Source organism: Coregonus lavaretus (genome assembly GCF_964263955.1).
Source record: "Coregonus lavaretus genome assembly, chromosome: 29".
Lineage (NCBI taxonomy): Eukaryota > Metazoa > Chordata > Actinopteri > Salmoniformes > Salmonidae > Coregonus > Coregonus lavaretus.
The window spans coordinates 32,064,110-32,088,471 of record NC_140016.1 but is presented as its reverse complement, the minus strand read 5'-3'; the positions used below and the strand labels follow the sequence as shown (position 1 = coordinate 32,088,471).

At 42.4% G+C, this 24,362-nt stretch overlaps 1 protein-coding gene across 1 annotated transcript; it reads right to left on the bottom strand.

Annotated features, from left to right (window-relative positions):
- Positions 1-644: 644 nt before the first annotated feature.
- On the bottom strand, positions 645-23,479 carry LOC311105355 (transmembrane anterior posterior transformation protein 1 homolog). The gene is made up of 14 exons (XM_084147483.1): positions 23,267-23,479; positions 21,789-21,919; positions 15,488-15,606; positions 11,655-11,817; positions 10,884-11,019; positions 10,560-10,657; positions 10,394-10,463; positions 9,674-9,754; positions 8,412-8,521; positions 7,313-7,372; positions 7,119-7,187; positions 6,767-6,843; positions 5,521-5,687; positions 645-1,618 (listed from the first exon to the last, which is right to left on the bottom strand). Exons 1-14 carry the CDS (start codon positions 23,457-23,459, stop codon positions 1,281-1,283), a joined length of 1,812 nt encoding a protein of 603 aa, XP_084003609.1. The 5' UTR covers positions 23,460-23,479; the 3' UTR covers positions 645-1,280.
- Positions 23,480-24,362: the final 883 nt, after the last annotated feature.

Genomic DNA, 24,362 nt, shown 5'->3' with positions numbered 1-24,362 from the left:
TTAAGACAATACGGTAAAGTTTAATCAGCACAAACATTCATAACTGAAATCCCCCTAAGGTTTGACAACCAGGAATACATCAAACTAGAGATTCTTGCCATCATAAGATGCTATTATGAACTTTCCACAAAGGCAATATGTATGAGTAATAAGTGCGTTAATGGCGAATATATAACCATCAAACATGTCAACGAAGGTACCCTGTGGTTCTTTTAAATCAAATTGAATGAGATAAAAATATCTGTAAAAGAAAGCTCTCTAAAAAACTCACTTCTGTGGAGATGTTCTTTACACTACCAAATGGAGCTCGTACCAGTAGTGATATTTCATACCGAAAAATTCCAATAAATCGGGTAAAGCTTTTTTGACTAGCAAATAATTTATCCTTTTCAGTCATTTTTTTCTATTATGTCTATATAAACGGAAGAACATTGACGGATAACTTTGTTCCTCTTTTGCTGTGTATCTGAGAAGAGGCACACATTTCTCATGTTCCACATTTGTGCACACACGCTCGCACACTTCATGTACAGACCAGTGATGTGTATCCAGCACCCTGGATGACTTACATGGAGCGTTGTATTGAAGCCATCGCACAGCCATCTTGGTACTCCTCCTCCATTGTAAAAAAATATTTTAGAAGCTATAGAAATGCATTTATTAATGTCTACATTCGTTTTTGACACATTTATTCTATTACAGACACCTTAATGAATACTTTTTTTATAATATTATGTGCGAGAGAGCAAAACATTGAAATCTATTAAAACATTTTCCTTAAAGTTGAAAAGAAATTGACTACTAATGTTACTGTCCCCACTATAACAAAAAAACATTAAAATACATGTTATTTTGTCCTTGAAACATTTCATTGTAATACTGGGGAGTGCCAATATGGCCGACCCATGGCTTCAAAGCTTCTCAATGGCCTATACATCGCATCAGCAATCCAGGGTTTATATACATCATTGGTACAGACCAGCACAAGACTGGGTTGCCATGAAAACAACAATTTCTCTGGCAGTCTTCCATCGCCCAACCAACCGTAGTTCTCTTTGTCGACCCCCAAACCCCGCAAGCGAAAAAAACAGCAGGTCAATTTAAATTAAACAGCCTGTCCCAGAGTCCACAATAACTTACTGTATGTCAATAACTTACTGTTTGTCTAATTTAATAAATATACTCTGCTTCCACTGGATTTTGCTAAGAGAGTAGAAGTGCTGAGGTGTGTCTTGCTCACTGGCTCTCCTGAGTGGTTATCGCTTTTTTTTGGGGGGGGGTCAATCGATGCGGTTCCCGCATATCGTAAAGCGGTCTACATCCAGCAGGTCCTTTTTAGGGGTCCTGTGCTTGAGCTCTGTGCCTTCCATTCCTTCCCCCTCATTCTGCTCGGGAGTGGCAGGGGGAGAGGGGGTGAGGGTGTCAGGGTCCGGTTCTGGCTCTGGGCTGGTGGATGGCCTGGTTGGGGTGGTGGTGGGGGGAGGGGCCACAGTCTCTGCCCGTAGGGTGGGGCTGACGGTGGGGGTAGGCTGGGTGGTGACAGAGGAGGAGGGGGGGATGGAGGTGCATGAAGGAGTGGATGGGGACCGCTCAGACCACAGATCCCTTGATGGATCACCTGATGAGGCAAATGACACAGAGAGAGAGGTAGATTTAACACAAACATGAACAATACTTGGTCATTTGAAAAAAGTAACACTAATGGTAAGTAACACTCACACATAGATAGGAAGCAACTAAACAACAACATCAAACTTCTCTTTTGATTAGATTTGACTTCAGAGTGACCAAATAAACTGGACAACCAACCAAATTGACTTATAGGAATATAAACTCACCTAAAGTGCATTTGGAAAGCCTTATTCTAAAATTGATTAAATTATTTTTTCCCCTCATCAATCTACACATAATACCCCATAATGAGAAAGCAAAAACAGTTATATTTTTATATTTATTTATTAAAAGTATTCAGACCCTTAACTCAGTACTTTGTTGAAGCACCTTTGGCAGCGATTACAGCCTTGAGTCTTCTTGGGTATAATGCTACAAGCTTGGCACACCTGTATTTCGGGAGTTTCACCCATTCTTCTCTGCAGATCCTCTCAAGCTCTGTCAGGGTGGATGGGGGGCGTCGCTGCACAGCTGTTTTCAGGTCTCTTCAGAGATGTTAGATCGGTTTCAGGTCCGGGCTCTGGCTGGGCCACTCAAGGACATTCAGAGACTTGTCCCGAAGCCACTCCTGCGTTGTCTTGCCTGTGTGCTTAGGGTTGTTCTCCTGTTGGAAGGTGAACCTTCACCCCAGTCTGAGGTCCTGAGCAGGTTTTCATCAAGGATCTCTCTGTACTTGGCTCCGTTCATCCCCACAGCATGATGCTGCCACCACCATGCTTCACCGTAGGGATGGTGCCAGGTTTCCTCCAGACGTGATGCTTGACATTCAGGCCAAAGAGTTCAATCTTGGTTTCATCAGACCAGAGAATCCTGTTTCTCATGGTCTGAGAGTCCTTTAGGTGCCTTTTAGCAAACTCCAAGCGGGCTGTCATGTGCATTGTACTGAGGAGTGGCTTCCGTCTGGCCTCTACCAGAAAGGCCTGATTGGTGGAGTGCTGCAGAGATGGTTGTCCTTCTGGAAGGTTCTCCCATCTCCACAGAGGAACTCTGGAGCTCTGTCAGAGTGACCATCGGGTTCTTGGTCACCTCCCTGACCAAGGCCCTTCTCCCCCGATTGCTTAGTTTGGCCGGGCGGCCAGCTCTAGGAAGAATGTTGGTGGTTCCAAACCTCTTCCATTTAAGAATGATGGAGGCCACTGTGTTCTTGGGGACCTTCAATGCTGCAGAAATGTTTTGGTAACCTTCCCCAGATCTGTGCCTCGACACAATCCTGTCTCGGAGCTCTACGGACAATTCCTTCGACCTCATGGCTCGATTTTTGCTCTGACATGCACTGTCAACTGTGGGACCTTACATAGACAGGTGTGTGCCTTTCCAAATCATGTCCAATCAATTGAATTTACCACAGGTGGACTCCTGGAAACAGGATGCACCTGAGCTCAATTTCGAGTCTTATAACAAAGGGTCTGAATAAGGTATTTCTGTTTTTATTTTTAATACATTTGCAAAAATTTCTGGAAAACTGTTTCGCTTTGCCATTATGGGGTATTGTCTGTAGATTGTTGAGGGAAAAAAACGATTTAATCAATTTTAGAATAAGGCTGTAACGTAACAAAATGTGGAAAAAGGGAAGGGGTCTGAATACGTTCTGAATGCACTGTATATCAAAGGGTCAAAAAGACAAATCTACAGTAATACCAGTAGACTTCTCAAGTCCACCAATCATGGCCTTAAATGCCAGTATGCAGTATAAATGGCATTACATTACACAAGTTAGGTCAGGCAAATAGAATAATTCATGACGGCCGTTATATTCAAATAAAGTCGAGTGAAGTAGTAGCAGCATATCAGCACATGGGTTACTACTCTACGGAGAAAGCCATTTGCCCAGGGCGCCGACATGCTTCACTTGCATATAAAAAGAGTGTGTTGCAAATTAGACTTTACCAGGCGAGCAGCAAATCGTGTGTGTATTCCCCAGACTGCATGAAATAAATGTGTGCTCCTCTTAAGGCAATAACACATGAGTAGGGGATACAGCAGACCTACTTTACAACATGCATAGTGGTACTGAACCAGTGGTATAACCATATAATTAGGAATTAGAAAACTAGAATGGACATGAACCTTCTGATGATGGGATAAAGGTCAGCCATTTTGGTCAGGGAGTTGGTCAACCATGGTTTGTTTGCCAGTGCTGTGATAAGATAGTGTAAAATAATGAATTTGAAGAATGTATCTGCACTGTATGTTAGCTAGTAGCCAGACAGTTTTAGAGGAATGATTCCATTCATTTTTCAAATGAACTGCCAACATTCCATTCAATCTACAGCCATACCAGTTGATGATAGGACTTACACAAGTTGTAAATGCAACAAGTACTGATATTGTATCATATAATAGCACTCACAGCTTTCCAATATATCAATTGTTTTAGACATTTATGGTCTGTTTACATATATTTTAGAGGCTATTTATACAGATTTATTTTATAAAACCAGTATAAACTGTATTTATAATTACTGTATATGACATTATTTTAGTTGACAATAATTATTAGACAATTTATGATATCACATCTTACTTTTATTTTCCTGCTTAAGTAAAATCAGGACTATGCCTCTACTGCCATTCATTCCAATTAGACTGGTTTGGATTTGTCCCTGACCAATATGGCTGCCATTTTCACCCCATTATGGAACTTTTAGGGTTTATGACATAGCCCTCTAGTAATTTAGTAGGCTCTTGATGGGTATAACCAACAAGCAATTAAGCAATTCATCCATTTGTTCCTGAAATAGCCATATGCTTTCGCCATAAGCTTTCATGACACTGCCTTAGGGAAACCACAGTTGCTCATCAGTATATTCTTTGCCACAGAGACCTATAAACATATGGCACCTCCAATTAGATCTTCATCCAAATCATTATGAAGAACAAGAGACGAACCAGTCTGTTAGTATAGTAAGGAATCCATTGGAATCAGGGGGCTAAAAGTAACCCATTTTGCCAGGGAGGTATTCATTAGGCACCAAACAGAATGAAACTGACTAAAACAGGGAGTGACTACCTGAACGCGTCCAATAAGAGACGCTCATATTCATTTTCTGACGCAAAGCGTTTTGTTACGGTGTGCCCTAATGAATGCAGCCCAGAAGAGACAGCCGGGTTGGGTACAGTACAGTTACAGATGGGCTAATTAAGAATAGCAACGCAAGCGATCAGGCTTCAGTGAAACCACATGATATGGATTGGCACTTTAACATTTCACATACTATACTACTGATTCTTTCGCCTGAAAATTGTGGTTCTGTAAAAACACAGGAGTGAGAAAAGCTTTGATGTGACGTGGTGTCACTTGTCGCTCTAATGCTCTCAGCTTAGTGCAGCTGGCTCGTCTGCCACGCTGGAGAAAAAACGGTTAAGCTCCACACACACACTCGCTCGTTCACACACAACTGACAATTTATCTCTGTCATGCGCATTGAGCAGCAGTTTCAGTTTTGAATTTCAGTAGCAGTTTCGATGTGGATGATGGAGAGATGTGTGTGTGGAGATGATGGAGGTCAATTACCCGAGTCGGAATACGCATCTGCTTGCTTGAGGCTGGGTTTGGCAAGCTGGGATTGCTAAGAAGAATGAGTAATTTAATGGAACCGAGTGTCTTATTGAGGCTGGGTAGGCTGTATGTGACTGACTGGGTTCGAATCTGGGTCTTCTGCATGCTATAAGATTGTGTTAGCCCGCTGAGCAAAGGTCTAGACTCAGGGAGCTAACGCAAGTCTTCATGGTTTCATGCAAGGTTTATACCTGTTCCTAGGTCATTATTGTTAATGAGAAGATGTTCCCTTCCTGGTAAAATGAAGGTAAATAAAGATAAATACTAGGGTATTGTCTGTCACTGGGTACCTGAGGGGACAGTACACCTAGAAGTCTTGCTGGTTCTACTGGGCGTCTTCCCGGGGGCAGCTGTGGGGGGCCTCTCAAACAGCTTGTCCTCCATGTTGGCTCTCTTCACGTACACACACGACTTCCCCAGCAGCACAATACTGTTCAGCACCTTCAGGGTTACCATTCTACACATGGACAAGACGATAAGTAACGATATTCAAGGTGAAAGTGAGAAGAGAAGCAGACTATAGTCATGAGTGTTTTTTTCCCCATTGTGAACAGGTCTAGATTTGATTCTATATGGAAATACAGATAAAGTATACTGGTATGGCTTTTTAGGCACATAGTTGATATTAAATTAAATGTCAAATTCAAAACGCTCAATCTCACCGTATCAGGGCCTCCATTTCACTCGCATATGCGCCTAAATATTTAGCTGTGTGACCTGGAATGTTTATTTAGTAACATCAGTGCACCTACAAAAATTAAGGACTTTAATACCTCAATTGTGCTCCTACATTTCTTTGTGTTCGCCTACATTTTTTTACGTAGGCGCACACATGCTCCTTGTAGAAAAGGTCAGTGTAGAGCCCTGTGTATTTAGGGAATAGTAACACCATCCACAAAGTAGCCATACACCTCACACTGAGTATGAAGGGTTTTTACTGTGTAAAATTAAAGTTAGGCTAAGTTCATGGGCAGAAAACAGCTCCAGGACGCACTAGGCTTCTGCATATCTGAAGCTTATGATGCATATGAAATACGATCGAGAGAGACAGCCACATCTAGGTCTGTGGACCAAATGCCCTCCGAGGGCTTTTGCGAGTCATACTGTGGTCTTTTCACAGATACCAGGGTCTGTTGGGGACACAGCTATTTTTAAAATGGGGGTGAGGGGGTGGGTGGGCACTGGAGATGACAACGTTGTATTCCACCTCAGGCTAACTGTTCAGTGGTCTATACCCCCAGGGTGGGAAAAAATAAAAGATCAGAGGAAAAAAAAGAAGCCCTATCAAAGCCAAGCAGAGGGCTAACGTGCAGGCTCATGCTAACGTAGCTCAATGGGGACAGACTGGCACGGACATCATTGAGGCGCTCCATTTAAATACACATAGAATACAGTGTGAATGCTATGCTAACAAATCATGCTAGCTGTACTGCGTGACTGACGCATCAAGTTTATCTATGAAACTTGTGGAAGGGGTGCTATGTAATTGCAATTCATCATACATGACAAAGAATAAGAACATGATTTGAGTCTTACCCCAAGTAGAAGAGGAACACACAGGAGTAGGACAGGGCTCCCTGTACATTCACTGAACTCATCACCACTCGGATTAGCTGTCAATCACAAAATAGAAAAGCTTCAGCAGAAACATTGTTGCATGTGACAGCAGTAACAGTTAATCAGTATTAAAATCAATGCAACAAAATGGAGTTATAAGTCAACTACATTGTCGTGCAACTAATAAACAATTTTATACAAGATGGAACTGTTAGTTGATTGATATCAATATAACACAATCAAAAGTTAGTGCCCACTTAAACACACTGCTCATCTACATACAATGGAAGAGGAAACACTGCATTGGACTGTTGTACAAGGCTGATCTTACCAGGACTGCAAGAGGAAGAGGAATGAAGCCCATTCTTCTGGCTACGGAATCGCTGTAGTCTGTGCAGGCCTGCCCATTGACAAAACAAGCCTCAATAACACATCAACTACAGCAGTGAACATAACCCATTGATTAAAACTGTAGGGACAATGGAGCTGGATGCCTAATCACTGTGTTCGAGAGATGCTACGTACGTTTTTCTGCCGACAGCTGACGAGATCAAAGGCCAGGCTGGCTCTGTATTCACTGTATACCTGCGGAGACAAAACAGCCATGTTACTATCACAGAGATACACAGAACACCTATAGTTTTAGTTTATTATTATAATGTATCGCTATGGTTATGTTGTTTGATATGACGCGTGTAACCATCTGCTATGGCTCTGAGAAAAACATTGATACCATTAGACTAGACCACAAGTGAGTATGACCGACTAGATTTGAAGACCGTGTTAGCCGGCTGAGCTAAAGCCTAGGCAGTTTTCAGGTCTCAGTGAAGGTTACTTGTTACGCGAGAATGGTTCACCGAACCGCCACCATTACACTCCTCCCCCCGATGACCAACTCCACAGAATCACGGCACCAATGTATCCGACTGGATTCGAACCCGGGTCTCCTATTCGCCACAAGACTGTGTGAGCCCTTTGATCTAAAGCCTTCAGGTCTTAGGCAAGATTTCTCACCACACAAGTGCTGGGAATGGGTCACGATTGACAGTGGGATATGGAGCTGCTAGTTGTTGTGGCTGAGGATGAGGATGTTGCTGGCTTTTGGTGTGCTTGCTCAGTAGCCCTATTGGGGCATAATGTGATGTGCTGTGTTGTGATTTAGAAAGAGGGAAGAGGAAGGGAGTGGAGGGACTCATGGCACGCTACAGAGATTGAGGCACACAGCAGTGTGGACGGTTAGCTAAACAACAGCGCCACGCTGTATATAAAAACAGGGCCAACCACTGTATAATCCTTCAAACATGAACGGAGCAGACCCTCTCCAGTGAACATACCTTTCACAGTCACACACCCAGAGGGAAAGTGTTTTCTTAATGAATTTATTCAGTAGATTTAATTTAAATTCCTTTTCAAGATTTTTTAAAAGCGCAATTTATTCCTAATGGGGATTGTTTTATTTGTGAACTTCAATTCAATTCCTTGAAGCAGGTGAATTAAAATGGGATTGACCTCAAAACACACTTTTCCCTTTTGGTGTGCAACTGCAAACTGTTTGAATGGTTTTCATTTGATTTAACTCCAATTCATCAAATCATGAATTATCATCTGTGTGATCCATCCTTACATCTGCCGTGATCTCGTTGAACTTGGTGATGAAGGCGTGTTTGATGATGTCCACGGCGATCTCTGAGGCGATCACCATGAAGACGTCAGGTAACAACACCCAGAGATGATCTGGAGACAAGACAACCTGTAAAGTGAATTCTAAATCTATTCTTTCTTTACCTTACTGAATGTCTGGTCTTTCTTTTTAATTGACTCAATTGTACATTTAATGATTTCTTGGTCTAATCATATATTGTTTTAGGCTTAGTACAATAAGTTCTGTCACAGGGTAAAAAAGTATTTGATTTGACTGATACAATACAATCTTCATCACATTCATATCCATGTGGTGCAGCAAGTCTGCCCAAAATGTTTTTGGATGAGGTCTAGGTCATACCATAAGTCTCAGACCCTGTCAGTGTACAACATTAGCATCATGACCGACATTAGCATCATGACCGACATTAGCATCATGACCGTTGCTGACATTCCAAATCTGTCAGGGCCAGCTGACTGTATTAAGAGAGCTGTCAGATAGTGCAGCCTTACTGTCATCCCTCCCTCCTATCATCATCACAATGTCTTATCCACTAGCGGTTTCAATGGAACGGCTTTAAAAGAGCACCAAGGATCAGGGTGATTGCTTTTCCAATGGTAGCAGTAGCAGCAAACTAGTGTTACATAAATTATTTCTTAGTTCAATACAGAATATAGCCTACATGCTACAACATTGATACAAACAGATTCACCTGTGGGCCTCCCGAGCGGCGCAGTGGTCTAAGGCACTGCATTGCAGTGCTAGAGGCGACACTACAGACCCGGGTTCGATCCCGGGCTATATCACAACCGGCTATGATTGGGAGTCCCATAGGGCGGCGCACAATTGGCTCAGTGTCGTCCGGGTTAGGGAGGGTTTGGCCAGGGGGGCTTTACTTGGCTCATCGCGCTCTAGCGACTCCTTGTGGCAGCCCGGGCACCTGCAGGCTGACCTCGGTCATCAGGTGAACAGTGTTTCCTCCGACACATTGATGCGGCTGGCTTCCGGGTTAAGCGGGCGAGCGTTAAGAAGCGCGGTTTGGCGGGTCATGTTTCGGAGGACGCATGACTCGACCTTCGCCTCCCGAGCCCGTTAGGGAGTTGCAGCGATGAGACAAGATCGAAATTGGGGAGAAAAAGGGGCTAAAAGACCAAAAAAAATATTCACTTGTTCCTGTGAACATAATAAAATGGATCCAAGAAATCCCTTTGTATGTTTAGCTGTAATGTGTGTGAAATGGTTACCTGGGTTCCAGGAGAACTGCTCCATGTTCCTGAGGCAGACGATGAGCAGGAGCACGTAGTTGGTGAACCGTTCCTTGATATCTAAAATGCAAATAAATACATATTCGTTACTACCTAATACTTAGAATCATATAACAACGATGAATATGTAAGATCAACAAAAAGGGCAGCCATTTTTTCCATGTACTTTCAAAGCTACATACATCATTTGGCATAAATATCCTATTCATCGGAATCCTGTGTGGTTTGGAACTAAGTGTAACTTGCTAAATAGACTGGATCTTCAAAGACGCGAGCGATTTGCAAGAGGGGGTAAATAGGAAATGATTAAAGCTTATTTTCGGTTCCTTGCATTCCTGCAGTATGACAGCAACAAATATGAAAACATGCAGCCTGCAGGCACAAAGAGGAAGAGTTCAGAATGCATTCAAATCCATAGCGCATCTCTTTTGTGTTATCAAAGCTGAATAAACAGCTCTGATTGCCGCTTCAAAAGGACGAGAGAGAGAGGGAGAGAGAGAGTGTGAGAGAGAGGAGGAAAAGAGGTGAGGAGGAGGCTTAACCCATCGCTTGCTACTGGGTTTTACCCCCAAGCATAGAAAAAGACTCAGAGCATTGAAAAATTTCTAACATGTAGGGCGTTTTGAATCTTAAAAATACTGTCCATAGCACGATTAAATGTACAGTGTAATGGCTATGGCACATGTTACAGTAACTTACCACTGTTGGACATCTGAAAGAGGTTGTTCTTCTCAAACTTCTTGAACACACTTCCTTTGATCTCCACAAACTGTACATGTAGGAAATAGAGGAAAATATATTTTAGCGTCCTCTATATTTTAGATTACATGTTTGTGTGTGTATCTGAGTGTGTGTGTGTACTCACGTTGTTGGACATCATGATGGTGAGCAGGGACTTATTGTGGGAGTTGAAAGCAACGTTGAGCGTTGACGCCTGGACCATAATGAGGATAGCATGCAGGACTGAGATAGAGGCTCAGGAAAACACTGAACATGGTGGCAATAGCATCCGCTACAGTAAGGGGTGGGTGTATGAGTGAGTGTGTGTGGACTCACATTACTGACATATCATCAAAACAACAGCACTAACTGAAAAGTGACACCTGTAAGATGATAGAAGTTGAGAGATCACAAATTCCTACAGCAGAGTTCTTCCTGTGTGCACTTCCTAGTTCTCCATTAAGGATACAGACGTAGAACACAGCCATGAGGAAATGGGGGATGACCCCTATGCTGTCTCTCTTCCTCTCTTTGGGCTCTGTGGCCGTCCAGTAGAGCGCGTCAAGGATGTCTTGGCCAAACGAAGAGAACAGCCTGTCGGCTACCTGAACAGGGAAGGTAAGTAGTTCAAGTCAAGTTAAGCATGGGTTAATGATGTGACTTTCGACCTGTAAGTGATACAATGGGATTAGACTATAACAGATTACCAGTGCTTAATTGTATGTTACTTCTCTAGTCTTCTGTATGGTTTATATCAGCACACCCTTAGTGGAGTTGCCAACAACCGGATGCACCAGTTCAAGGATACAGCTAATTCAACCTATTTATTTTTAATTTTTTTCACCTTTATTTAACCAGGTAAGCCAGTTGAGAACAAGTTCTCATTTACAACTGCGACCTGGCCAAGATAAAGCAAAGCTAGCTACCTTTTCCGCTGAAAACAGGATGTGGGAACTCCAATCAGGTGTCTTTTTACACCAGCTGTGTTAGATTAATATCGGCCAAACAACTCATGAGTTTTCATAAACTATAACTATTTTTTTCTAATAATTTATCACCTGCTGCATTTCAGATGAAATAGGGTATCTGAGGCCCTAATCAGATACTTCAGCCAAGAATAATTCATTTTCCTTGACGTAGGCCTACTCACTGACCTAACACAACTGGACCAGTGAAAGCTATAGAGTGGAACCTTATTAAATCACATTACTACAACAGCTCTAAATCCAACCCACTGTACCTCCAGCATGTTGTAGATGATGTAGAGTTTAATGACGGACTGTCCCCGGATCAGGTGGTACATCATGCTGTAGTCCACGTAGTGCATCATGGAGTAGCACAGCACCATTATCAGTCCCTTCAAGATGTCACACACCTGGGCCGGCTGCAGCATGCGCGAGCCACTTGCAGAACACACAGGTTACACAGAGCCTAGTCATACATCTGTATGTACACATGTACACACGCATACACATCTAATTATATTTGTTTGCGTCTATTCAGTACAAGTAGGCCTAAGGCTTGTGATAACACTGTTGTGAGATATGACACAGTGAACCTTGGGATCATGGTTGACTGTAAGCTTCATGCACTATTAGGCCAATGTCAGGACAGGTGTCATGTGTGCTGTATCGAAGTGGTTTAATACCCCCCGGGGTTGTCAAGGCACCAGTAGAATGACTGTGTCTAGTTATTTTCAGCATCCGTTACTATTTTTGATTGGCTGATGTTTATAACAAGCAGCATTAACATTATAAATACACACTTTTGTTAATTCGGGTTGATCAGGGTAGGATGGGACATTGAACACATTCAACCGATGAGTAGATGGTTGGGGGGGAATGATGAGGAATGAAGTAGCTAACCAAATCTGTTACATGAACACATATTATTCATATAGCCTGCCTTTTAATGTATGCTACACCAATATTGAGTAGGCGAATCGAAAGTTAAATGGCACGCAGCATGAGAGCATGCTAGGGGAAGACTGACAAATCCATAGGGCTTCAGTCTCTGTTGGGGAGTAGAAGGTCAAGACATGTAGCTAGTTATGTGAAAGGCTACTAAATATACTGATCTACTGTACATCTAAGCTAGTATAACTACTGCATACTAGTACCTTAGTCCTTTGTATACCCACCACTCTTCTACATATTACTCAAACTAAGGCCAGATTTCAATCGATTGCAGATGGTGGATTTCTGGATAGCGCTTTCAAACATGTGCTTGATTTGTACAGCAGCCTGTCCCGAATGGATGGAGCGGACTATGCGATATTCAGGAATCCACTATCTGCAATAGATTGAATAACGGCATAAAACTCCACAAATGAGACTGTCCATCACCACCCTCACCTTAGTGAGCTTCAAGAAGTTGCCAAAAAAGCTTCCTAAAAGGGAGAGGAAAAATCACCTTTTAAGATTTCTCAATTCCTGCGGTAAGACGTAGAATAACCAGTCACAAGGGGAATGGAAGGGGAGGTGCAAAATATCTCAGTCTGTCTGTCTGTCGGGAGGGTGGCAGTGACGCCGGGGTGAGAGAGAGGAGCTTGAGTTCAGAAAGTGCAAATTAGAATGCTTAATCAGGTGTCTCATCTACTTCCCAAATTGTGTGCAGTGAGCATTGAGGTATGAAGGGAAGCAAACAACATCGGAGTCATAACCTTTATTATCATACAGGTTATAGCAAGATGAACGTAGGGTCATTGTTGATTGATATTGGGGGCCTGGAAGATTTGCTTTCACTTATTCAATCATTTAGAGGTCAGTGATAACCTCAAGGAGAGGAAGAAGGAAGCATATGCTATATCAGTATGAAAATGTATGCACTCACTAACTGTAAGTCGCTCTGGATAAGAGCGTCTGCTAAATGACTAAAATGTAAATGTAAATATTATATACCAATTCATACCGGGGCATAAACAAGAAGAATTCACTGCTGGTGCTCTAGCACCCTTTACTGGCCGGACTCAGACACAGCACTTTGGCACATTCTAGTGGACCTTTGCAGAGGAGTGCCCAGTGAACGACCTATAACATGACACTGCTTAGGCTATTAAAGTAAAATGCATGATGAGAGAGTGTACTCTCTGTCCTGCCAGTGTATGTTAGTGAATGCCAGGCCCTGTGTAACCCTGTTCCCCTGGCACAGGCACCAGCAATCACCATGAATGTGATAGCCCCCTAGCTGACTAACTGCAGCTCTGGCCAACAGAGGTGTGTGTGTGTGTATAAAAGGTCAGTCAAGCTTCGCTGCCATGCAGACAGACACAAAAGGGCATGCATCATCCAACGGATATCACAAAGGCCACAGCCATCAGCGCTGAGCTGTGCTTTGTGAGAGGAACAGTTTTTCAAGACAAGGTACTGGAATACGTGTTGTTAGCGGAGGTGTGGCGTTTTTGCCAAGCCTCTCTTGGGAGTGTGCCGACACAGTTGTTTCTCAGTTAAGACAACGTTTTAACTATTGAAATTACAATACATTATCTTTGGCCTACTACGACTTCCAAAAAATGACAGGGTAATGTCAAAACACTAAAAAAAACGACACTCAAAGATATAGGAGTGGACTTGGCAAATACCCTATGCAATTCATACTCATCTTCTGTATGGAGTGGATAAGGTACATTTGTACAAATATTTTCAAGCTAAGGAGTTCAAAACAGCACATCCTGAACTCTGGAGTGTCATTTGAGCTGTAGTCAAACATGATATCACTTATCAGTTAAAAATGTTAATGTTTACCTAGAAAATACTTCAATAAAGCTAGTAGTCAGTCACAGTGCCTGATTATGGCTTCTGTGTTTGTGTGGGGATGGAGGGATGGAGGGAGTGAGGATGCTGTAACTCGAGGCGTAGAGAGCTCAAGCCATCTGTCAATGCAATGTATTTTACTGAGCATCTGCAGTGCACAGCTATCGCCCATCCGTTACCACAGCCAGCTGCAGGCCTACATTCAAACATCAGCTACTGCTTTCCCTTCAGTTAGGCCTACATACTCTAACATTATGCATACCGTACATACTCTGGAGAGAGATCGTTCAGACAGGAGTCCTCAACCCAACAAGGAGAACTGCACATTGTTGGTGTGTTGTAATTTGATGTTGAGCATTTCAACAAGACTGGAGCTTTGGTATACCATGGAAAATCAGTTTGATGGGCCAGTCTTGAAGAAACCATGTCCACTATGTATATGAGCTCTTGCAGGGAAAGCATACAGTTTAGTATTCGTGTTGCCGTGGTGAGCACAGCCCTGTTTGTGAACACTACTAATCCAAAATGGCCCCTCAGTGGCTTTAGCATAGAGCATGAAGAATACAGCACAAAGCTGCATATCAGGACAAACAAGATGGAGATGGTGAAACGATATATAATATAAAATATAAATGATGAAGCTGTGACAGGCGTGAGACTAGCATACCTGCTCCGATTGCAGTAGGGGCATACGTTTGCCCTGCAGGGAAAGAAGGTAAGGGAAGAGACTGACCTTTGTACAGACCAGTCACAGGCAAACTGAGTGAGTACAATACTTACTGTACAGTATACATAAACCTAGCTTACGTATGCATCTGTCTTCTGAAGGGCCGAATCCTAACTATAGATACACTACATGCAAATCTCATTGATATCAGGGTGTGATTTACGTGACACACTCAAAGTTAGGATTATGCCTCAAGTGCCCTTTGTAGTGCAATTCACTTGGGGAACTAGGCCTATTTTCTGGTGAGCTAAACCCATCTATATTGCCCTATACATATTTCCCCATTTACCACTCCTGTAGTAAACCTAAATTCCAAGAACATAATGCAAAGAATCATCCATGTCATAGATAGATATGGTACTGGTCATGTAACATGGTTATTTCCAATCGAATCATGCAGTGTTTCTTTGTCAGTGTCAGAGCTGCGTTCAGCAGGGCACAACTTTGTGGAACGTTCAGATAGAAATACATTTGGTAGAACAGACATGCATTTCAAATCTATCCACGGCATTTCGATCTGCAACGTTCAGTACGTAGCACCCAGTGAAACGTGACCCAGAGTGTGTGTGTGTGTGTGTGTGTGTGTGGGCTCACCCGAGGCCGCAGCAGGGCAAGGTGAGGAGGTGTAGCAGGGCCAGCAGCATCCGGAGGGGCAGCAGCGTGAACACGTAGAGGAAGGCATCCAGACACAGGAAGAAGCCAAAGATCATCAGCTGTATGGTAGAACACAACACACTCGGGTAAAACATGGCTGCTCGATCACACCTACAAATAGAGCCAGTGTGTGTGTGTGACTATGTAGGCTGTGTGAGTTTACAGAGTGTCAGTGTTTGTCCAGCTCTCTTTCTCTACAGAATGGCATGTTGTTGTTTTGACAGGGCAAGCCATATACTACACTGAACAAAAATACAAACGCAACATGCAACGATTTCAAAGATTTGACTGAGTTACAGTTCATATAAAGGAAATCAGTCAATTGAAATAATTTAATTAGGCCCTAATCTATGGATTTCACATGACTGGGAATACAGATATGCATCTGTTGGTCACAGATACCTTAAAAAAAGGTATGGGCGTGGATCAGAAAACCAGTCAGTATCTGGTGTGACCACCATTTGCCTCATGCAGCGTGACACATCTCCTTCGCATAAAGTTGATCAGGCTGTTGATTGTGGCCTGTGAATGTTGTCCCACTCTTCTTCAATGGCTTAGCGAAGTTGCTGGATATTGGCGGGAACTGGAACAAGCTGTCGTACATGTCGATCCAGAGCATCCCAAACATGCTCAACGGGTGACATGTCTGGTGAGTATACAGGCCATGGAAGAACAGGGACATTTTCAGCTTCCAGTAATTGTGTACAGATCCTTGCGACATGGGGCTGTGCAATATCATGCTGAAACATGAGGTGATGATGGCAGATGAATGGCACGACAATGGGCCTCAGGATCCCGTCACGGTATCTGTGTGCATTGAAATTGACATAGATAAAATGCAATTGTGTTTGTTGTCCGTAGCTTACGCCTGCCCATACCATAATCCCACCGCCACCATGGGGCACTCTGTTCACAGCGTTGACAACAACAAACCGCTTGCCCACACAACGCCATACACGCTGTCTGTCATCTGCCCGGTGCAGTTGAAACCGGGATTCATCTGTGAAGAGCACACTTCTCCAGCATGCCAGTGGACATCGAAGGGGAGCATTTTGCCCACTGAAGTCGGTTACGACGCCGAACTGCAGTCAGGTCCAGACCCTGGTGAGGACGACGAGCACACAGATGAGCGTCTCTGAGACTTTCTGACAGTTTGTGCAGACATTCTTTGGTTGTGCAAATCCACAGTTTCATCAGCTGTCCGGGTGGCTGGTCTCAAGACAATCCCGCAGGTGAAGAAGCCAGATGTGGAGGTCCTGGCCTGGCGTTGTTACACGTGGTCTGCGGTTGTGAGGCCGGTTGGACGTACTGCCAAATTCCTTAAAACGACGTTGGAGGGACTTATGGTAGAGAAATTAACTTTCAATTCTCTGGCAACAGCTCTGGTGGACATTCCTGAAGTCAGCATGCCAATTGCATGCTACGTCAAAACTTGAGACATCTGTGGCATTGTGTTGTGTTACAAAACTGCACATTTTAGAGTGGCCTTTTATTGTCCCCAGCACAAGGTGCACCTGTGTAATGATCATGCTGCTTAATCAGCTTTCTGACATGCCACACCTGTCAGGTGAATGGATAATCTTGGCAAAGGAGAAATGCTCACTACAGGGATGTAAACAAATTTGAGCGAAATAACCTTTTTGTGCATATGGAAAAATGTCTTAGATCTTTTATATGAGCTCATGAAAAATGGGACCAACACTTTACATGTTGCGTTTATATTTTTGTTCAGTGTAGATTTCGCAATAACATGTTCATGTTTACTGATAAGAACAGGGTTGGGCAACTTTGTGCGCAAAGTCAACTAACTGCTATAAATACTATGGTATGCACACAAACGCACACACAGGTTAAACATGGCCACTCACGTGTGTGTCTACAGTAAGCGTGGCATGTTTAACACCCTGTTATTGGTAATGGTGAGAGGTTAGCATGTCTTGGGGGTATGATCTTTGACCTTCTGTTACTTTCTCACTCATCATTATTCACGATTCATTCAGGATTATATATCATAATGGTACTGTAGCATCCATATTAATGTATACGTGTTTAGAAACAGATTCTATTCTTATTTACAATAAGATTTACTCAAAAATGACACAATACATTATTTACCCTTCATTGCTATTCAGCACAAAATAATCTGAAACACAACTAAAACTAACTGCAAATGCATCCAACAAGTTTGTAGAGTCACAAGCTTGATGTAGTCATTGCGTGCTAGGAATATGGGACTAAATACTAAAAACTTGACTACTTTATTTATACGAGTCTTTTAGAGATTATTTTGTATTCCTTGTTAAACAAAATCTATTTCTCTGAGCAATTGTATTAGTATAAAATAATCAGTGGTGGAAAAAGTACCCAATTGTCATACTTGAGTAAAAGTAAAGATAACTTAAAAGAAAATGACTCAAGTAAAAGTCACCCAGTAAAATACTACTTGAGTAAAAGTCTAAAAGTATTTGGTTTTAAATATACTTAAGTATCAAAAGTAAAAGTATAAATCATTTCAAATTACTCATATTAAGCAACGCAGACGGCACGATTTTCTTGTTTTATAAATGTACGGACAGCCAGGGTCACACTTCAACAGTCAGACATAATTTACAAACGAAGCATTTGTGTTTAGTGAGTCTGCCAGATCAGAGGCAGTAGGGATGGCCAGGGATGTTCTCTTGATAAGTGCGTGAATTAGACAATTTTCCTGTCCTGCTAAGCATTCAAAATGTAACGAGTACTTTTGGGTGTCAGGGAAAATGTAAGGAGTAAAAAGTACATTATTTTCTTTAGGAATGTAGTGGAGTAAAAGTAAAAGTTGTCAAAAATATAAATAGTAAAGTAAAGTACAGATACCCAAAAACACTACTTAAGTAGTACGTTAAAGTATTTTTACTTAAGTACTTTACACCACTGAAAATAACATAATTTCCCCATTGTTTTTGCTCAGTATTTGAATTAAATATTTTATGTAGTCAATATTGCTCATCTTTATCAAGGCCAAGGGTGTCAATAATTTCAGACCCCACTGTACCTTCTCAAATAACAAATACCATATAATCTCATGATGTGGTCCTCTGTAGCTCAGCTGGTAGAGCACGGCGCTTGTAACGCCAAGGTAGTGGGTTCGATCCCCGGGACCACCCCATACACAAAAATGTATGCACGCATGACTGTAAGTCGCTTTGGATAAAAGCGTCTGCTAAATGGCATATTATTATTATTATTATTATTATTATTATTATAGCTCCAGTGTGTCCTGTGTTAGCCTCACAAACATCAGCAGTGAGGTTGTTACAATACTTCCCAACAGGAAGTGAGTAGTGGCAGTTGGGTTGGCTAACAGAGTCACAAGTCATCCTTTCATTGGTCTGTCCCTGGCTGCTCTCTTTTTTACTTCAGGTAGTAGCCTAGTCCAGGCAGAGCTTCTAGACCTAGAAGGTCACAATGCTCCATCTGTTCACACACATTCCTCAGTTCCCCAAGGCTTGGAATGCTATTGCTAACCAATGAGGGTTGGAGTGGGGACGTATATTAGGCTAGGTGATGACTGAATTTCACTGATGTTCACTGTCTCAATGTGAATGTCTGAGGGAGCACTCTTGCCCAAGGGCAAAATTCAAACGAAAAATAGCAAATGATGTGATGTTTGAGGTCCATTTGATATCCATATTAACAGTAGTCCCAGAATAAATAATAATAATATGCCATTTAGCAGACGCTTTTATCCAAAGCGACTTACAGTCATGTGTGCATAAATTTTTACGTATGGGTGGTCCCGGGGATCGAACCCACTACCCTGGCGTTACAAGCGCCGTGCTCTACCAATTGAGCTACAGAGGACGGCAATAGAATAGTACCTCAAGGGACATACAAGTGTCGTCTCAATGTTTGAGGAGACTGAGATAGAGGCAGCCTGACTCACCTATTTCTGGGATCAGACTCTAGTGCAGAGGTTAATTATTCCCAGATGAGTTTGCAGAGGTGAATTTAGGGGAATATTTGTATACATTCTCAATGGAATGTGTTACAACACCACCATCTAGTGGTTGTATAGAGACAAAGCATCAGCGGTATTATGGCTATGACAGCATACTGAAAAACATTGTGTTGCAATAGGCAATACACCATACAAATGATGCAGCAAGGAGCCTTGTAGTTTTTTTGCATTTTGTAGGCTTTTTGAATGGTCTTCAATGGACAACACTATAGCGTAATGGTCTTCAGCGCAAAAACTTCATGAAAGGCATCTGGCAGAAGTGAATTCATCCACAAACAAAAATGAAAATTTTCAAATATCTTATTTGAACACGTTTTCTTGAATTTTATGATATAATCATCAAGCCCATTCAAAAGACCAGGGACATAAACACGGACGTATATCAATACAAATGACCCATTCGTGTCACCTGTATAACAAATGCTATGTGAACAAAAATATAATAAGAATACCTTCATTTCACTGCTCTTAGAAAAACCAGATGTACCAGGACATTATCAACGGCATAGCTAAACAAACACTGCAAACTGACCTTTGTGTGTGTGCGGTTATCTCTCTGTGTGTGTGTGTGTGTGTGTGTGTGTGTGTGTGTGTATAGGCGCCTGAGCAACGGAGAAAATGGAAGCAGCTGCACCCCCACCTTCAAAATAGGGAAGTTTACATACATTCAATTAGCATTTGGTAGCATTGCCTTTAAATTGTTTAACTTGGGTCAAACGTTTCGGGTAGCCTTTCATAAGCTTACCACAGAGCTGGTGTAACTGAGTCAGGTTTGTAGGCCTCCTTGCACACAAAATGTGGAAAAAAGCAAGGGGTCTGAATACTTTCCGAATGCACTATAGATCCAGGTTGGCTAGACTTAAAATACAAAGATTAGCTGGCTACTCACTTGTGCTTGAGAGATTGTTTATGAGACGTGTTCAATTTCTATAATGCCTGCTACAAGAAATGGGTCATTATTAGAAGACGTGCATTGTGCATGGTTCTGGTTAAATTTGCTCTTTGCAATGGAGATTTCGTGCCAACCTGCCACTTCTTGTTCAAAAGCACTCAATGACTTTGGCATTTGAACTTTTATGTTTATTGTGGTATAGCTTGATATATGCAGAATTCAATATAATTCCAATGCAAGAACCCAAATGATGCCCCTGGGTATAGCTGCATATCGGTATGTTTCATTATAGAAATAGATAGCCTACATTCTATTTCTATGGTTTTCTGGTAGCCTATTGCTTTTTATGGTTGTAAGTGGAACTGTACGCATTGGAAACGTGTTTATGGTAGGCCGGCATTGCTTAATTGATTACGTAGGTGGGTCGAATTTGATCCACAGAAGTGTATTGTGACATATCGCAACGTGTTGCTGAACTCATGAGCGCCATGATTTTTCTATGTTTGATGCGGGCCTATAGGCCTATTTATTTGGCAAGACAGCTGTGCATGGCTTCATCTCACTGTAGTAGGCTGTTTCTTTTGGTTATTTACATTCGCCTTTTGTTTACTGCGTTTGTTTACTGTTAAAGTAACTAGCCTAAATATAGATTGTGTCATGCCTTTATCGATCTGATATGGTTTTTCTAGGCCTATAGTAGGCTTACAGCTGTTTTGTTCTGTTCGCATTCATTCGTTCGCATTCGCAGTTGTCGGTATTCTAAGCCAAACTGCAATTCAGTAATTTTGTTTTGCATGAATAACTAGGCAAATACTTTCTGCATTCAGTTTGCATTATTTTGTTAAGACAGCTGTGTGTACAACAGCTGCATTCACATAGGCTGTTTGTAATAGGTGAATTACCCTATATACCTTGCAGCCTATATTCATTGCCAAATAGGCCTTGCTTTCGTGTGTAGGGCGCTGTCTATTGTGCTGATACAGCGCACCGGAGATAGGCTACAGATTTCAGACCCTACCTACCACTTCGAAAGCACTCAATGGTCTCGGATTCTCTGCATTTTAACTTGATGTTTATTGCGGTATTGCGTGATATAAGCAGAATTCAATATAATTCCAATGCAAGATCCCCCCAAAAGTGTGCCCCCTCACCGATTTCAACAGCCCCTTTAGTCACTGTATCCTGGCGCCAGGTCTGTCTGCTTGGCTTGGTAAGTAATATTGACCAAATAAGTAATTTCTACCCTCTTTGCATCAAATATGTATGCTGCTGAGACAAGTTAATTTTAAACATTCAGCGCTTCAAACAACGGTGCCAAAAAAAGTCAAGGGGGCCTCTACTGTACCTACCTTTTCCAGTTCTCTGGGAATGCGCATGCATGTGTACACTCTCTCTCTGCGCTCGGTGTATTTAGCTTCGTTGTGCTCCAGGAAGTAGCCCCGGGTCAGCTCAGCACACATGAAGCGCCCCAGCGACGGATCTGGAATAACATTATGACAACACTTAGTGCTCTGTTACAACAGGGCTATTGTCCCTCCAGTTTGCATTATTTTGGTAAGACAGCTGTATGTACTCATGGTTATCAACATAATGGCCAAAATACGTATGTGTGCTAAGTGTGGGAAGCTCGGACACAGAAAACAAAATGGCATGAGTGAAAATGAGAGGGAAAGGAAGTTTCACTTTTGAAGAGGAAAGATAATGAACTTGACACACCAATCGGTCTAAAAAAGAAGCATAATGTAACCAAATCAGTATTCATATAGGAACCAAGCCAACTGAATTACAATGCCACTTTGCCACTAATGATTATCTAATAAACTTGCTAAGACTTTTGGTATGAGGAAAACTTTGAGCTACAGTGGCAGTATAATTAATTGCCATTCGACTTATGAAGTAAAGTACACTACCTAATGGTATGCTGTACTTTTAAATACATAACAGCATAATTTACATTGATTCTGAGGACTTTACCCGAAATTAACCTACACGGTCTTGAAATATTTTCCATCGGTTGGAAATTGTGAGAACCTGTCAAACATTATATATTGAACAACATTTGGATTTCCAACCGAAATAACTGTCTATTTTGACTGATAGACAGTCGATGTTGACCTGATTTCACTACTTATTGCAACAACTCGGCGCGCTAGTTACAGTACTGTATGCATGCAAATAGTTAGAGCAGAAGGCAGCAAGCTAGACTTTTCATATTTGACACAAATTGGCATGACAGGTAACGTTAGCATTAACATTAAACCGTGCTAAGCAAATAGCGTAGCTAACTAATGCTAGTTACTGTAGTTCACTATATTGTCATTGATCGCAACATCAGTGACTGTTGCCCCCTCCACCTAGGCTTGACATCTCGTGCCTTGGCTAGGCGCAGTTCGTGACATCACGTGAAAGCGAATTACCAGGAATTAAAACGTCGAAGTAATTAGTAGACACATGTTAAATATTTTTAATGATCAGTTAGTATATATATTTTATCACATGCTACTAATACAAAGCTGAGAAAGATTTGTTTTTACAAACAATCTCGCATGACAACAACACGGGTTAAAATTGACAGCTCGAAATCCAATGACGTGCTTTGGTTGGTTGTGCATTGAGTCCGGGCAGCCCAATGACTGTGAGCCAGCCAGCCCAAAGATAGCTAAATAACAGAAAATTGTTGAGCCACTATGACATGTATTTTACAATGGTTTTCATGCGATCGTCAGCTTCCAAGGCATTATTTCTAGACATAGAGAGGTCGGTTTATCCAATAAAATGGTCGCTAGCCGATACCGTTTAAACCTGCGCGCGAACCAGGGAAACCCACCTGAGTTATCACGTTCACGTTGCTCCCGTCTGACAGCATTTATATCGTAAAAGCCTAATGTTTCCGCCAGATCTGGAGTTTGGCCGATTTTCCCCGACCTTGGTATGTCATCCCATGGCCGTTTCTCCTTCTTCTTGTCCTTATTTTCGGTTTCTTTTTCATCTGACAGCCCGGGCCTCAACAAGTCCGCCATCTTCAATTTGCAGCCGTGCTGATAGCAAAGTTCATGGACCAACCATAGAGATAGATAGAGGACTCATGTTTTATGTGCCATTATAGCGTCTGTGACAGCATGGGCAGCGCCATTGAGGCTACAACCCATATTAATCCCCACCAAATCGGCGAGTTGACTACTTTAAAATGGCGAAAGCATGGTGGAAACCCTCAATAGCGTTGCCCATGCAAAAATAGCCTTTTGGCCACTAGAGGCCTCTATCATTCTCCATGGGACCAACGCAACTGTCTTCACATTCTCGCGGAGGGGTTGATGCTTAAAATAAACAAACATACACTACATGACCAAAAGTATGTGGACACCTGCTCGTCGAAAATCTCATTCCAAAATCATGGGCATTAATATGGAGTTAGTCCCCCTTTGCTGCTATAACAGCCTCCACACTTCTGGGAAGGCTTTCCACTAGATGTTGGAACATTGATGCAGGGACTTGCTTCCATTCAGCCACAAGATCATTAGTGAGGTCGGGCACTGATGTTGGGCGATTAGGCCTGGCTCGCAGTCGGCGTTCCAATTCATCCCAAAGGTGTTCGATGGGGTTGAGGTCAGGGCTCTATGCAGGTCAGTCAAGTTCTTCCACACCGATCTCGACAAACCATTTCTGTATGGACCTCACTTTGTGCACGGGGGAATTGTCATGCTGAAACAGGAAAGGGCCTTCCCCAAACTGTTGCCACAACGTTTGAAGCACAGAATCGTCTAGAATGTCATTGTACGCTGTAGCGTTAAGATTTCCCTTCTCTGGAACTAAGGGGCCTAGCCCGAACCATGAATAACAGCCCCAGACCATTATTCCTCCTCCACCAAACTTTCCAGTTGGCACTATGCATTCAGGCAGGTAGCGTTCTCCTGGCATCCGAC

Bases quoted from the DNA above. Each gene is read 5' to 3' on its own strand.
- LOC311105355 (XM_084147483.1), bottom strand. From the start codon at position 23,459: ATGGCGGACTTGTTGAGGCCCGGGCTGTCAGATGAAAAAGAAACCGAA. The intron at 10,464-10,559 runs GTGAGTACACAC...CTACATGTACAG, and splicing joins CCATCATGATGTCCAACAAC to TTTGTGGAGATCAAAGGAAG. The intron at 7,373-8,411 runs GTAAGGATGGAT...TTGTCTCCGCAG, and splicing joins TCAACGAGATCACGGCAGAT to GTATACAGTGAATACAGAGC.